Source organism: Halyomorpha halys, unplaced genomic scaffold (genome assembly GCF_000696795.3).
Source record: "Halyomorpha halys isolate HHAL.00 unplaced genomic scaffold, Hhal_1.1 Scaffold537.1, whole genome shotgun sequence".
Lineage (NCBI taxonomy): Eukaryota > Metazoa > Arthropoda > Insecta > Hemiptera > Pentatomidae > Halyomorpha > Halyomorpha halys.
Window position 1 is genome coordinate 223,561 of NW_027114362.1, and position 16,384 is coordinate 239,944.

Sequence of the window (16,384 nt, forward strand, 5' to 3'; positions counted from 1 at the left end):
GGTGTTCGCCATTTCAAAGAGACCCCAAAAGCAAATAGATATGTATGTGACAAGCAGGTACTCTCGGGGTCAGAATGGGCGAATGTCCTGAAACTTAATATCAACTACGCACCCCTGCGTGGAGTCCCAGGAGCCAGTGGACAGCAAGGAAAACTTGAGTCCCTCTGTCGCAGAGAGTCTGAAACACCAGCTCATGTGCTGGGAAAATCAACAACTCCCTCCTTATAACACGCCGGCACCACAGGATAAAAAAAAATTGATGAAGTTCCTTGAAAGAAAAGACTTCACCTGCTTCGAGGAGGTCTATTGTATTGACACCGACGGATCCGTAAGATATGCCGATATTGTCGCGTTTACAAAAGTCAGAGACACGGCTCTTGTCTTGGATCCGACGGTAAGATTTGAAAGTAATGACCTCAAACAGGAAGGTGGAGTGGAAAGGGAAAAAAAGAAAATATATGAAAAATGCGTCCCTTTCCTTAAGGAAAAATTCCGCGAGACCTTCGGAGAAAGAGAGTTCACCGTGAGAGGCCTCTGGTTTGGATCTCACGGAACAATACCAGATAGAACAAGGAGCTTCTTAGAAGGCCTAGGTGTTAGCATTGGGGATATTGCGATCTTGGCGGAAAATATTATTTTGGACTCCCTGGGGATCATACACCGTCACCTGCATGGGAATTAGCTCGGAGATTATTCTTTGTTTTATTTATTTATTTTAATATGTTGACCTCTCTATTTGTGTTTTAACATATTTATTCATTAAATTATTTTATTTTATTAGTATTATTTTTTTTTTTTTGTTTTTTTTAAACTTATTTATCCATTCAAGTGTTTCCTGTAACCGGTTTTTTATTATATTTTCCTTTGAATCTATGTGTTACGTCTTATTCTCGTAAAATGTATCTATTTCCTTGTTTTTGGTAAACTGATCTACTGCTGTGACTATGAATGATGGTCTCATCTCACATGCCGTCTAATATTGAATTTGTTTAGCGGGTCACTGAAGAGGATCTAGGAGGGTGAATTCCGAAGAGCGAATTTGTTGATCGGGTGAATTAAAAAATTGTGAAATGGTGAAATTGGAGGAGCAGAAATGAGAAAGAAAAAAATGAATGAATTGAAACATTTGTATTTGGTGTATAGACCGAAATTGATTGTAAAAGGAAACTGTGGGAAAAAAAATTGTTTATTATATCTTATTATACCATGTATGTGTAATTTATATATGTCCGATTACGGATTGATAAGTATGCTGTGTGAGATATCAACCTGATGTATTTAGGCAGCATAGATGAATAAAGTATTTCTCTCTCTACAAATCAACGTTCCTCCCTATTCTTTCCTACTCTCTTCCGAATCGTGGACCCTCACCTCGAAACACAAGAGCCAAATCACATCACACTGCACAAGCGGTAAAGGGGATAAGATGATGATGATAATGATTAACATGAAATGTGTGAAAGAAATCAATATATATGATACCATGGGTGAGAAAGAAAACAGAATATATGTTACAATGAATAAAAGATACATAGTGATATTGATGAGTAAGAAAATAAGCTGAAATGAATAGTGTATGTTTGGAAAAGTGAATAAGGAAGGAACAATATTCACAATGCTGGAAAAAGGAAGAAATATTTAAAAAAAGACATTGAAACTTACTGACTTGGGCTGAGATGTCGTCTAAAGTGAGTGGGGACTATCTTGTCCAGTAGATAGCGGGCATAAAAATATGTTAAACCAAGCAGAAATAGTTACTGGCCTGTATAACTAAATATGAAAGACCATTTATAAACTAAAGATTTAAAGAGTTTTTTTTTTATTTATTGACATTTACAAATGTATATAAAATACAACAAGCAAATTTGAAGTAAGATTATGATACAGTATGTAGAGAAACAACGCAGTAGTAGAACTCTAAAAACATTTTACAATATAAGGTCACGAGGCCATCTTCTTTTCAGGTGCCTCGGAGGGTTGCCAGGAATGGAAGAGGAAGCAAGGTTAGAAACTAGTGGGTTTGGGTGGTTAGGAAGTTTATAATGGAAGGAATGATATCGGGTTCGGGCTAGATCGGTTACATAAGGAACATTTAGGTCTTAATAGAAGGTTTTATTTGTAACAAAATAAGGAGCATTGAGGATTTAACAAAGGATTTTGGATTGTAAGGATTAGATACGAGAGGAATTTGAAGGTTTAGTGGAGCTCCAAAGCTGAACACCGTATGTCCAGATGGGCCTTATTATTGTCGTGTAAATCAGTCTTTTGTAATGAGTTCAAAGTTTAGACCGTTTGTCTAGTAAGTGCTGTAATAGTCGGAATCTGCGTGCAGTTTCCTGTCGTTTCAGTCTTGTCTGAGGATTCTAGGTTAGTCGTTTGTCAAGGTGTAGTCCAAGATAACAAAACTGTTCTACAGGGGTAAGAACCACATTATTAAAGTATACTGTAGGGCAGTCGGCAGGTTTACCACGAAGAGTAAAGGTGATTTGATGGGATTTATTTTTATTCTCCAATTTCAACACCATTCTTCGAGGGTTGTGATATGGGACTGGAGAGATTGGGATGCAATCAAAGGGTTATTATTAACTGTGAGCACACATGTGTCATCAGCATACGTGGTAGGGATAGTGTTAGGAGTTGTTAGGATGTCAGCTGTACAGACGGTGTAGAGGATGGGACCAAGGATACTACCTTGAGGAACACCAGCGGATTGAAAATAGAGGGATGAATAGGAATTTAAAGCGTAAAATTAAAAATTGGGAACAGGCTAGGGATAGGTTGTATTTATCTGTTTTGTGGTTAACAGAAGATATAATTGGAAAATTGTATATACTTTTGGAGAGAAGTTGTTTGTCATGGTTAGAACAGTGGCTAGAATGGAAGTACTGTTGAAATCAAATGAGTGGTTTAATGATAAGGAATGTTCGGTAATTTTGAAAGCAGTAAAGTTACGAGAAGGGGCAGACTATTTGCATTGGGTAATGCAGTCTTTAAGTAGGTTTTTATTAGTTTCGCTAATGTAAGAGAAGTAGCAATTAGGAGTAGAACAAGGGATACGGTATTGTAGACAAATAGGACCTATAAGATGAGAATAGATATAAGAAAGTATGTTATGAGATATGAAGGCAAATCAGAGGTTAGAGATAGAGGAACTCAAGTATTTATAGATGTCATTGTAAAGAAAGGGGATGGTAAGTGATAGAGGAGAATTTGTTGAAGAGGAAGTACAATTTTTATAATTGTTAATGAGTTTGTCAATGATTTAGGGAGGGAAGTATTGCTTAAAAAGATCTGCTTTATACAGAGAGTTGGTATCATGGAAATGGGGATCAGAGAGAGAAAAACTGCGATGAATAAGATTTTAGCTACGTTGAGTTTATGATGGTAAGGATGTGGTGGAGTGATAGTTTATAATTCTGCCCGTTTTGTGTGCCAGTCTGTGGATATGGTATTGTTAGGGCTTCTAATGGAAGTGAATAAATGGAAGAGTTGTTGATTTCAGATTCTACAGTAAACTCTAAGCGAGGATGGTAGGAGTTGAAGGCGAACAGGATATCAATGATTTTCTTTGGATTAAGGACTAAGAGGAGGTTGTCAACATATTTTTTGACAAAGATGATGTCATTAGGTAAATGGAGGATTACAGAGGTCAGAAGATCACTGAGAAAACAATGGCTAGAGGATTAGCCCTTGCCAGACCTGAAATTTGTTTAAAATCTGACCATGGAAGTAAGGTTGCCGAATTCATAACAAAGTTGGAGAAACTTGAGGTAGAAAGTTTATTTACCAATAAACAAAGCCCTCCTTTTAGTAGAAACCAATTGGTCAACCGTTGAACCCCATACCTCTCTTCTTATCTCAAATCTCTTTATTTATTGTTACCTTACCTTCCATGGTCAATTTTTAAATGACCTAATTTGCATAGACCATGCAATGTAATAGTATGTACTAAAATTATGAATTAGAGTACAAAAATGTTTTCTGTTTTGTGCATAGGGTGATGTAAAAATAAACAAAAAGACAAACATTTTTCTTCCATTTTAAGTAAAAAATAAATTAGAAAATGTAATAAATACAATTTTATTTTATTTGTTTATTTGATCACAAGTTTACGCTTGAACATTTTTTATGTTTATTGGTATAAGAGTTTTAAACATATATAAAAATGTCATTTCATGCAAAGATACTTGAAAAAAAAACATTTAAAAAATTCATAACATGGCTAATTTCCTTGTTTCACACATTCAGTTTTAAAAATAACAGGATTTTGTTTTGCTATTTTGAAAATACATTTGACCATAAAAAAAAAAAAATTGCATAATAATCTTTTAAAAATCAGGTTACATATTCTTGTGAGCTGACAGAATTGAAAATTAACTAACAAGTTTTTAATTCTGCAGCAATATTTGTTTTAAATCCATAAAATACCTTTGGAAAATTACTTAATAACCTGAATAATTATAAATTTTAAGATGCTAATAAAAATATTTAAACAATAACATATAATCAAGTATTATTTGTAAAAAAAAAAAATAACAGTATTCGGTTTTGAACAATGTTTTGTTTGTTCCTTTTTTAAAAATATATTTAACTATAAATAAAAATTAATAAATACCTTCAAATCCCCAGTTACATATTTCTGTAAATTAACGTTATTAAAAAGTGAAAGCTAATATTACAAAAGTCGTGAATATTTTTTTAATTTATTTATAGGTATAATACAAAAATAATGGATTTATCTTTGTTAACAGATATTATTTAAATGTTCGGGTTATTAATCAATCATTCCAGAAAAATTTATTATCAACATGTTCGGTACAGAGCGACCCACCACACAGTGGGTCGCCCTGTCTGAATGTGTCAAGTATGTATCTGGTTTTGAGACTAAAAATCTTAATTAATTATTGTAAGAACAATACTTATTACTTTTATTTGTTCAGAATTAAATATTGTTTAATATTTATTGTGTTCCTGTTGACAATAAAGCCAGCACTCCTCCAGCTGTTCCCAAGGAAAATATATAATTTCTATTAACATATTAAGGAAATTAAATCAAATATTTAAGTCCACACACCTAAATAAATATACTATACATGCAGATAATTAAATTTCATGTGATACAGTAAACAATATGGACAAAACTTCTCAGTGATGAACATAAATGTTCTAGTTATGGCATGAAATGAACGACAAAATCTGCTTTCTTACACACCAACAAATGAATATATAGATATCAAAATACTAAGTCATAACATTCACAAACACACCATTATGTAATTAAGTAGACAAATGATCCACATTACATCAATGAGAAGACTCCCACTAACCATGATCATTATAGACTGACAATTTAAATTAATAATTAGTTTGGATGACCAGGAAGGGAAAGATGTTACTGAGACAATGGCATTCCAGTTGTGATCCAGATTAAAGCAGAGCAACACATATCTTTGATCAGAGAAAGGTACAATTATTTCCTTGGTACTAATTAAATTATAGTTTACTTTATTTTTGAGGCATTTTAAAGCTATTCATTCCTTCCCCCATTATTTATTTACTTATGATACCTTCTATGAATTTCAAAATAATTTGGACTACCAATGAAATTTTAAACTTACAAATATATTATGGAGTCATTTTGTCTTTGGCCAAAATGACGAAAACCTTTCTTAAAACATTGCAATTGTTTTAGGATGTTTCTAGATTGTATATTTTGAACATTATATCATAAGTAGGGTTCTAGGAGGCTGCATGGAGAATCGTTTTAGTTATCTTACAAATATTTAGTTATTTTCAATATTGGTCCAGTCAAGTTACATATTCATGCATGCAAAATGTTAAGTAACACTTAATTGTTTAATATGTAGTGAGAACATACATCATTAATAAGAAACCAAATTTGCAGCTTTGAAAATATTGTGCAACCAACATAAAAGCAAAGAAAAAAACTCAATTCTTGCACTATTAAAGTAGTTATATGCCATTGAAATTAGATAAAAAAGTATATATTTGGTCATAACACCTACTTTTTCAAAATAAGGTTTTACATTTTAAATGTAATATTGCAGTAAGCGTAAGTAAACAATAAAAAACTCGTTACTAAATCTGTGTAATTTTCATGATATTTGCCAAAATAAATTCACAAAATGTTGAATTCTATTGTTCGAACAAAACTTCTGATTTATGAAAAATATATTTCAGAAAATATTAGACATACCGATATCTATTAGCACTCAAATTAAAGCTAGTTAACTGTACTATAAAATGATATATGATGAATATTTTCAAAGGAGCAATTTTCATATTTGCCTAAATAAATTCACAAAATTCTGATATCTAGTTGTCTGGACAACACTTTTAGTTGATGAAAAGTTATTTCTCCAGAATTATTAGACGTACAGATGTTTATTAGCAATAAAATTAAAGCCTATTGAATGAAGTATAAAGTAATTTATAACATATATCTTCATAGGAATAGTAGTTTTCATGATATTTGTCAAAATAAATTAATGATTAATAATAAATAAAACTTTTCATTTCTCTATGTTTGAAAAAACTTTTTGGTTTATGAAATACAATATCCCAAGAACCATAATAGGTATATATGCCTATTACAACCCAGATTAAAGCTAGTTGAATGTTCTATAATGTAGTTTATAATATGTTATTTTCTTAGGGGTAAGTTATTTTTGATGAAGTTTTTTGACAAACAACTAGATACTTGTATATATAACATCATATTTATACATTTGTGAATTAATTTATAGATGTACTAACATTTACTGTAATATTACATTTATACCGTAAAATCTTATTTTGAAAAAGTAGGTGTTATTAAGGTGCACTTGAACAAATATAAAAAATAAGGCAGACATTAGAACGCGAGTTTGATTATCTACAACTATTATTCTAAACATTTTTGTGATAAGATTGATCATAAGGCTGTGATTCAAGAGCAAAGTTTACAAAATGAAAAAAAATTAAATAAGTTGAAAAACAACCCTTTATTGAATGTTAATGTTCTAGAAATCATTTGAGGCAAAATTTAATGCTTTAAATGTTACAAACTGAAGATAGAATCAATGTGTCAAGTTAGAATACAGGGATTTGCCAGACATTGACAACAAGGTACCGGAGACAAGGAGTTGGCCTATCATGCCAGCTTTTCAACCTAGCACTATAAAAGATAAGGGACTCAGGTAAGCAAAGAAATAGTACAATTATCACCAAGTCAGTTCAAATTCCAGCATACGCAGGTAACATAGGTATTGCAGCCAGATCACAGAGGGACTTGGAAAGGGCCTTTCTAGCAATATAAGCAGGACAGAAAATGGGTCTCCAAATCAGCCAGGCAAAGACCAAATACATGCTTGCCTACCCCCAATAGCCACTACACTACAACCCACTGTTACATGTGGAGGTTAGGACATTTGAAAGTTTAAATACTTTTGTGTATTTAGTTTATATATATCTAGTTAGTACAGACAAAAACCAAGCCCAGAAGTACGGAGGTGAATTACCACAGCGAATAGGTGTTATTTTGGTCGAGCAAAAACACTGAGAAGCCATCTGCTGTTAAGAAATACAAAAATCACTGTTTAACACTAGACCAGTACTAACTTATGCCTCATAGACATGGCCCATATCACCTATGGGCACTGATACTTTAATAATATTCAAGAGAAAAATTTTAAGAAGAATTTGGCCCTCTAAAGTATGGTGGCCAGTATAGGCTGAGGCACAATGCAGAGTTGTACCAAACCTACCAGGCATGGTACAATATAAAAGACTATGGGGCACTGGATATGTCACAAGAATAGGTGTTGATTCTCCCATTAAGAAATTATTATTTGGGTATATGGAATGAAAAAGAAAGATATGATGGCCACAACAGATAGGCAGATGAAATTGATGCCGAAGCACTGACAACAAAAGGTTGGTGGACTCTTGCACAAGATAGAGAGAAATCTACGCGTTGTCCTGACGCGACAAAGCCCTGTATCAGGTTGCAGTGCCTGTGATGAAATGTTATATAAAATAATCATTTCTTCAATAAAATTTTTACTTTTTGAGTTATTTTAAATACAGTAGAAAGTCAGAAAATTTCAATGTATTTTGAGAGTACCACTTAAGGCTCATCACAAAAATCGGGATAAATTTAGTTCCTTTTTATTAGAGGCAGAATACATCAATTAAAAAAATTTCCAGTTTTACCTAAATTCCCACAAAAATCCTAATTTTACTTGATAGTTCCTACATTATGAAACTTACAGAAAACCTTGTACTATTTTTTTTTAAGGTAGTTAAAATTTGAGGCCAAAATTACCTCTTTACTATATTATTTTCTAAGAAACAGCTCTTCACAAATAAATCATTTCCTCCAAAAAGTAAAATAAAATCATAATTGTCCCTTATATTGTGGAATATCGTTGAAAATATTTGTTCTATGATGAAAGTCATACAGAATTAATTGGAAGAAAATTTACTTAAATTTTATTTCATTCTATAAGAGAATGCTTATTAAATTAATGACTCCCTTAAAATGGCAGATAAACAAAACATTTCATAAAATACTGATAAAAAGAATAAATACAAAATGCAAACCAAGGGAACACAACACAAAGAAATTATTATACTTGATACTTATCAAATTCTTCAAGTGATAAATTATAAATTTGCCATTAAATTATAATAAAACAAATAAAAGATAAAAGTCAATGATATGGCCTCTCACCTGTGGCTGAGGTAAAATTTTAAATGATGGAAGGGCTGGTTTACTTTAAATGTCGATGGTTTTGACCAGTATGAGCTATGGGGTGGGTAATTTTCATTTTTGATCAAATTTTGAATGTTGCTGTATTTACACATAATATGCTACCAGAAAAAGCTCGGCAAAGGCTAGAATACATCATACCAGTTTTACGATAGGTGTAGCTGCCACCAAAATCCTTCTTGTACTTGGAAGAGAATTTATGCAGAGCTAGCTCAGGAGCAGGACTCATAGTAGAGTTGAAAAATCTCCCCACTCAAAATTCATGCTTCCTTAGTCTTTGGAGTACGGTATTCAAGCTACAATGGGTATTTTGTGCCATTTTAACATCAGGTGCAGATCTCTCAATACTGAGAGGGTAAGTCGTTTATAAGATTGAGTAGTGGTCCTTAGTAGGTCCCAAGTCCACAGCCGACCCTCGGTTTAATGCTGCCTGTTTCTCAGAATAGCAGGTATGTATCATGAATAGTGGACTTTTCTACAATGTATCAGATACTTTTCTATGTCTATCCCTGTTGTTTAGCAGCAGCTTAATGACAACTGCTCTTCCAATTTCTTCAAAGCCCATCTCAGGAAAAACCATAAAATTATCAGATTACAGACATAACATAAAGAGCTAGAGGAAGAGGAAGCCCAAATAAGAACCCTGTTATATATAAACCAATATTCCAGGGGTCATCAGGCCTTAAAATAATCTCACTAATATTGTCAAAATAAGCAAATTTCATCATGGAATCTATAGTTTAAAGCATTGTTAACTATTCTATTAGACTTAACTAAGCATGCCTTGAAAGAAATCCAAAAGAAATATCAGCAGTTTTGGGCTTGCTTTATTTTGCTAGAGCTCATTCTCTAGAAGAACTATGGAGAATAGAAAACTATCAAACTATAATGGGTTTAAAAAGATTTCAATTTTTAATAAGAAATTCACACTTTGAAGTGAATAAAAAAAGTTGAATTAAACTCCCAAATGTTTGGAACTAAAAAAAAAAAAAAAAAATTGGCAGGCTTATAAAATTCAAAATGATATACAAATTTGGTCATTTGACATTTTGATGCTGACAAATTTTAGGTCTAGTAGGAGTTTGCAGAATTTTTTATTTAATTATTTGATTTATAACTCTGAAATAGTGCTTCCTAATGAAAAATTTCAAATCTATGAATTAAAAAACACTAAATCCCAACTTCTTCTTCGAATGAGTACTTAACATTATAAATTCGTTCCAAAATTATGATTGATAGGCATGCTATTTCATATACTACTGAGCATTCCTTCAAAAATCACTATTGCAATGTGATTTCAAAAGGAATCACACCTTTGGCACATGCACCACCAGAAGAGATTTAAAGATTTACAATTAAAAAAAAAAAGTGATATTAATTTTAAAAAAGTCATGCAACAAAAAGCAATATACACTAATTTATCTTCTATCAAAAATCTATGATCTAATGAGTAAGATAATATAATTAAAATAAAAATACTAGGTAATAAATGAGAAAAAAATAGCTTAAAAAAAGGATACATAGAGGGAGAAAATGTTTTCAAAATATAGAAGCTAATAAATATAACAAGAGCCAAAAATAGAGCATTGTTGTAGAAAATTGAAAAAGTAGTGGCTTCATAGTCAGCGACTTCATTTTTTTTCCATAATATCCTGAAATTAATTCATAAAAATAATAATCACAACACAATCAATGTACTATATTTAGTAGACATATGAAATATATCAAACCTTTCATCTTTTTCTTTCTTGCTCATTTTCTTATCCTCAGCCACTTTACGAGATATTTCTCTAGTGATGGCTTCTTCACGTTTAACAGCAATCTATAAATAATAATAGTAATATCTAATCAAGTAATAATGTAATGATGAATAATAAAAATTAAAACACTAGAGTAAAAGAGTATATGATAAATATATCTCATAGCCATACTGATTTGAATATATTGTTATAAGTACACATATAACTTATAAAGGTTAACATTTTTGGCTTAGCTAATGGTATTCACATTTTAGTAGTAAAATTTTTAATGAATATAATTAGTTTTATCTTTTGTTCTGTTTGCATTAAAAATAATACAATTATGGAGTCCAAACAAATTAATCTATAAGAAAATTTAACAATATGAGGCTTCATAAAACAAAAAATAACAACACCATCTAGGGAAAATAGTATTAAAATGAAACATCAAAAAGTCCCAAAGTTTGACAAAATACTAATATAAAATAGAGAAAATTTACTTTAGGTGAGAGAAAAACTTATCAGTTTAAGGGATCTCAAAAAAGAAAATCACCAAAGAAGTATCTGTTAGAAAACAGCAAAAGGGCCACGATATATAAATATCTGGGAACCACTGACATAAATTTAATTTAACTATTCATGTTTCTTTAGTCTCATCTGAAGCCCAAAATATAGCCCTCTATACTTCAAGGTAATCTTAGTCAAAATTGGGGATAATAAAAGAATATACAGAGAATAGCTAGAAGCTGTCGTGTTTCTTAAAAATTATTGGAGGATAGCATAAGATTTCCATTTGATTTAGGAAATATGGAAATTTCAAGACAAATGTAATTCAAAAGTGATTTAAGATGTTTTAAAATAAATTTGGATGTATACAAGAAGGCTGATTAGATAAAATACTGAATATTAAGGTATTTGGAATCTACAAAAATGGAAATTTTCCTTCATTCAACAACAATTTAAGGTAGAATGCCTGATGTAAATGCTATTGATGTCATCCAATAGTTTCAGTGTCACCATGCTGGAGGAGAGAAAGTATTAAGGACTGGTAGGAGTTGAGGACACCTAAATAACAATGGGGAAAAAGGAGAAGAGGGAGATTTGCTAAAAATAATTACATTTTTGAAGGAAAAATGTAGAAATGAATAGAGCACATCTATAATATTTTTGAGTTAAGAGAGATTATGAAGCTTGTTAAAGAAAATCTTCGATCAACTGAAATAAGTCTACAGAGAAATCAAAAAGAACTGTGATGACAATTTTCTGCTAGCCAATGGATAAATAATCCACTTATCAAGGCATTAAGTTTATTTTTACAAAGCCATATTATGTTGAGTATTGAAATCAGTACCCCAATTTCAGTGGATTAAGGATGGAGTATCGTTCAAGAAAGATGCTAAGTGGAATGTGGAACAATGCTTCCAATAGCTTGATAGATTGGAAAAACAGAGATGGGTCTGAAGATGGAAGCTAGGGATGGTGAAGAAAACTTTACCTGGCTCTGGCTATGAACAAAGTGGCATTGTAAGGGGAAAATAATATCCTGAGTAGATATTATTGAGTTGGATAATTTGAATAGAAAATTGATAAGGACCTCAGACATAAGTTATTTAGTGAAGGAGGAGAGTAGGTCATTAATTTATAACAATTGCTACGAGGAGAAGATGGTTAGGGGTGCGGTCAAAGAGAAACACAAATAAGTTGTTGTAACTTATTTTATGGTGCCAACGTTTCGGCTAGAGTTTCTAGCCTTCTTCAGGGCTGTTAACTTGAAAATCAAATGCCTAATCTTCTCCTCGTACATCATCCACGGTCAACTATCTATCATAATTATAACAATTGCTGTTCAATCAAAACTTATATATGTTATATACAATAATACTTGTTTTTGTAAAAACAGATTTAGGAATGATTTTTCAGTACTATTTTACATGTGATAGAAACATGTATAATGCAAACAGATTATACAGTTTATTGTTAAATTTCAGGATATCAACTATTTGTTAAACGACCTTACTCACTCTAACTAGATCTGTCATTACCAGATTGCCTATTCTAGCCTGAATGGGAACGATAAATACAGATAGGTGGAGTGAAATGGGTCCAACATTTTTAGGAAATTCAAAGCCAATTTCATGACAAGTTTGCTTGTAAATGGGAAAATATGAAACACTAATACTAATAATAATTTTTAAAGCTCAAAAAGTTCATAACTTTCGGAACAGTTTATTTTTGTATCTATTTAGCTTTTAAATTTTATTGTAATTAATTTTTTTTTTTTTTTTTACAATTTTAAATCAAATTTGTTAGAACAAATTTTACACTTGATGAAATCAAGCTGTTTATAAGGACATACTTAAAGAACAAAAAATATGATTTTAGAATTTATCTGCTAAATTTTAAATTCAGAAAATAGTATACCACAATATAATAACTAAACTGTAATTTTACATTATAAGAAAGATATTTTAAATTAGGCAGAGCCATTCCTTATAATATATTCCTACCTTATATTGTTAGATGGCTTACTATTAGATGACATCTACGAACATAAGGTAAAATGGTTCTATGTTGTCTACCTCGATTTAAATGATAAAAAAACAAAAAATTATATTGTGGAAATTGATATTTTCAGGTACATTTTGATTTGTGAGAAATAACAGTACTGCTTCTTTATAGCACATGAGCAAGAGTTTAGTACTAGTAATATAGATGTTTGTGTCCACAGTAGTATAATCAATCACAAACACTCCCTTTGTAATCAGTGAATACAATTTACAAAGTTTAGTATAATCCATTATATCTGATCTTTTATACAATGTTCAATATAATCTGTTCCAGAATTTTCTCATTAATATTATCTAATTACATAAATATGGTATTTCAATTTAATAATCAATCATATTTGTACAAATAAATTAATTAGTTCCAAAACAGAAAATAATATTCATGTAAATTAAAAATTACATAATGGTAAAACATTTTTTAAAAATTTAGAAAATTCAACAATAGCTCAGATTGAATTACCTTAAAGTGTTAATTTACTAAAAGCTTTTAACCACCATCAAAAGTCCTCATGGTTTACAATTAATCAACAATAAAATATTTTTAAAAAAGTGTTGAATATTTTTTTAAAAATACAAACTAATAAAATGTAGATTTAAAACATTGCATCTGATGATGGAATAGACATAATAAAAGAAAAGATAATTGATGAAGCAGATAAAGCCAAAGATGGTTAATGGTGCAGTGAAGAAAGCAAAGCATAGTAAAGATTATTTTATCCTGCATACAACATAGGTAGGAAACATTAAGGCAGTAACAATCATTACTGAGTCTTCTTTCTTGACAGCATCCTCAACCATCTTTCGCCTGATATTAATTCACATTTCAACAAAGATTACAATAAATAATGCAAAATCTTAAGGTTGTGTTTTCTTTTTAAAATATTTTACCTCAATATACAGTACCGTATCTAAAACATAATTATTTTTTGGGACGTTTTTGACTATAAAGGATTAACAATACTACTTACAACTTCTCTAAACAAAAAAAGGAACACTAATTTCAGCATAAAAATAACTCTTTGGAGTCTACAAATATACTAATTAGTTTGCATAATTAAAACACTCAGATGTGAAAATACATTTATCAAGATAGTCTGATCGATCATAGACGAAACCAAGTAAAAACAAACTACAATTAAAACTGACCAGACTAGGTAAGTACATAATATGTGTAAACTAGGAGAATTCCTAATTGAAATCTTCACTAAGCATTGTTAAATTAACAAAAGAAACAATAGAACAGTTATGCTCGATATATAAATAAATTGCAACTAACATGAATAGCATTCATGAATCCTATAAGACATCAAAATAATATGGTTTTGGTAATGAATTAAAATGCTTCAACATTGTTCTAATATCTTATCTAATGATTGTGTAAAAGAAAGAATCTAAGTAATAACGTGATAACAATAAATAAAGAATAAATGACAATACAAGAAACAATGAACGATGTTGAATGAAACAGTAAACATTCTGTAAAAACTTTTATCAAGCCTTGCAGTAATGAGATAGATTGCCTTCAACAGACTATGTACTAGTTCATATGTTCATATTGATTTAAAAAATCATGATAAAAAAAGTTACTTATCCCTAGGATGAAAAAATGAAGTTTATTCAATTAATAAATAAATAAATGGTACTTATAATGTTACTAAAATAAAATTAAAACAGCATGCTAACAGAAATTATGCAATATTAGTCTCCCGTAATTGATAAACATATAATTCTTATTATTATTGATACAAATTAAAGTGTAATCTTACCTTATGTTTCAGAATAAACTTAGTATTTTTATAAGCAAAAGCCACTAAATATGTATTCAAGAGGGTCACAACCACAAAGGCCAAAATTGAACTGTAAACATCAATCATATGTATCCTCCAGAAAAGCCCTATGCAAAAAATATAACAAATAACTTTAATTCGTCGTCGAACAATTAAAATGTTTATAGTTAGAAAAACATACTTACAAATAGGAATGGCAGAAACTATAAATGCATTTCCATAAAAGAGAGCAGAAGATTTAGTGGATACATTTCTACTAAAATCTTGAAGCAGAAGTTCTTCTTCTTTAGTAAAAATAGGTTTCGATTTAATAACCATGATGAAGTAAAGAGTTAAGAGACGACTCTACACGTTCTCAAGACGAGATTCAAGTGAAAATGGTATAGACTCTCACAAGCCTAACACTACTCAAGTTCCAACTGGCCCCTTGACACGTCTACGGACCCCACGTTGGGGCCTTTCATTCATTATTGTGATGGTCTTATCGATAATTATAAACTTCTTGTATCGATTTTTTTAAACAATCTAAGTAACCTCAGATCAGTGTACAGCAAATATGTAATTTAAAAAGAGAACTGTTTCTTGATTGTGTTAATAATTATTGAAAATGTATATGGTATTTTACATAAAAACATTTCAGGCACATCTCTATTTATTTATTTAATGAAAAAAAGTTATTTATTACAAGTATGGATAATCTTAATTTTGCAGAATTATTAATGATTAATTCATTTTCAGGGGAGTTTCTTAATCCTTTAAAGATCATACGTGGCACTTATGCAATCATTAAATAATTTAAAAATTTGTCTTATATGAAAAATCAAAGTTATCAATTTTATCCTGTTTAGGGTGAGTAAAAAAACATTGCATCTAGTCTTCAAAATCATTATTTTCCTCGTCTACCCAAAATCGTGGGGGGAAAAAACGGGAGGCCAAAATAAACGATCTTTGTCAAGAGGAGAAAAACAAAACCAACCAACAATCTGTTGGTCAAATGGATCTTCAACTGAAATGTATGGAAAATGAATGAAAGGAAACTACTTTTGGTATTATGTTGACCATGAGCGCTGTTGGTGGGGGATATGAGAAACACTAATACTATCTATAATGTTATTTTTAATGTTCTTATTTACAGTTCCCGGGTTTCGGCGCCACTAATTACATTAACATTATCAATTATCCACTGTGCTGTCGCATCATTCGCACATGTCAGCTGCAGCAACCCATTTTTCCATGTTGTCCCATGAATAGTGAACATACACCAGGGTAACCCTATTCAAACACCCTGGTGGGGGATCAAGTGTTCGTTTCGTGGGGCCACCACAGAAATAAAAGTCGATCCCCCGGATTCGAACCGGCCCTGCTGCAGTTCCAAGGTTACGAATACCTATGCTTTAACTCCCTGTGCTACTGGATTTCGAGTAGTTCTGGATTGAGTTTCGAGGATCATTTTCGTGATAGCTGTTTATATAGAATCAAATTCCTCCTCTCCAAACGCACCATTGGGACTGGTTGCTG

The 16,384-nt window shown here is 31.0% G+C and overlaps 2 protein-coding genes across 2 annotated transcripts in view; one reads left to right on the forward strand and one right to left on the reverse strand.

The window, feature by feature from the left end:
* The window catches only part of LOC106684022 (caspase-3), a 25,016-nt gene extending 21,018 nt beyond the window's left edge, over positions 1 to 3,998 (forward strand). Inside the window, exon 5 of the mRNA XM_067051559.1 lies at positions 3,503 to 3,998. Within this exon, the coding sequence (XP_066907660.1) occupies positions 3,503 to 3,534 (32 nt within the window). The 3' untranslated portion in view covers positions 3,535 to 3,998. The remainder of the gene's footprint in view (positions 1 to 3,502) is intronic.
* A 68-nt stretch (positions 3,999 to 4,066) lies between these two features.
* Positions 4,067 to 15,325, reverse strand: LOC106684023 (translocon-associated protein subunit gamma). Its single transcript, XM_014425848.3, has 5 exons — positions 15,052 to 15,325; positions 14,846 to 14,973; positions 10,504 to 10,595; positions 10,294 to 10,425; positions 4,067 to 5,027 (listed from the first exon to the last, which is right to left on the reverse strand). Exons 1-5 carry the CDS (start codon positions 15,182 to 15,184, stop codon positions 4,961 to 4,963), a joined length of 552 nt encoding a protein of 183 aa, XP_014281334.1. The 5' UTR covers positions 15,185 to 15,325; the 3' UTR covers positions 4,067 to 4,960.
* Positions 15,326 to 16,384: the final 1,059 nt, after the last annotated feature.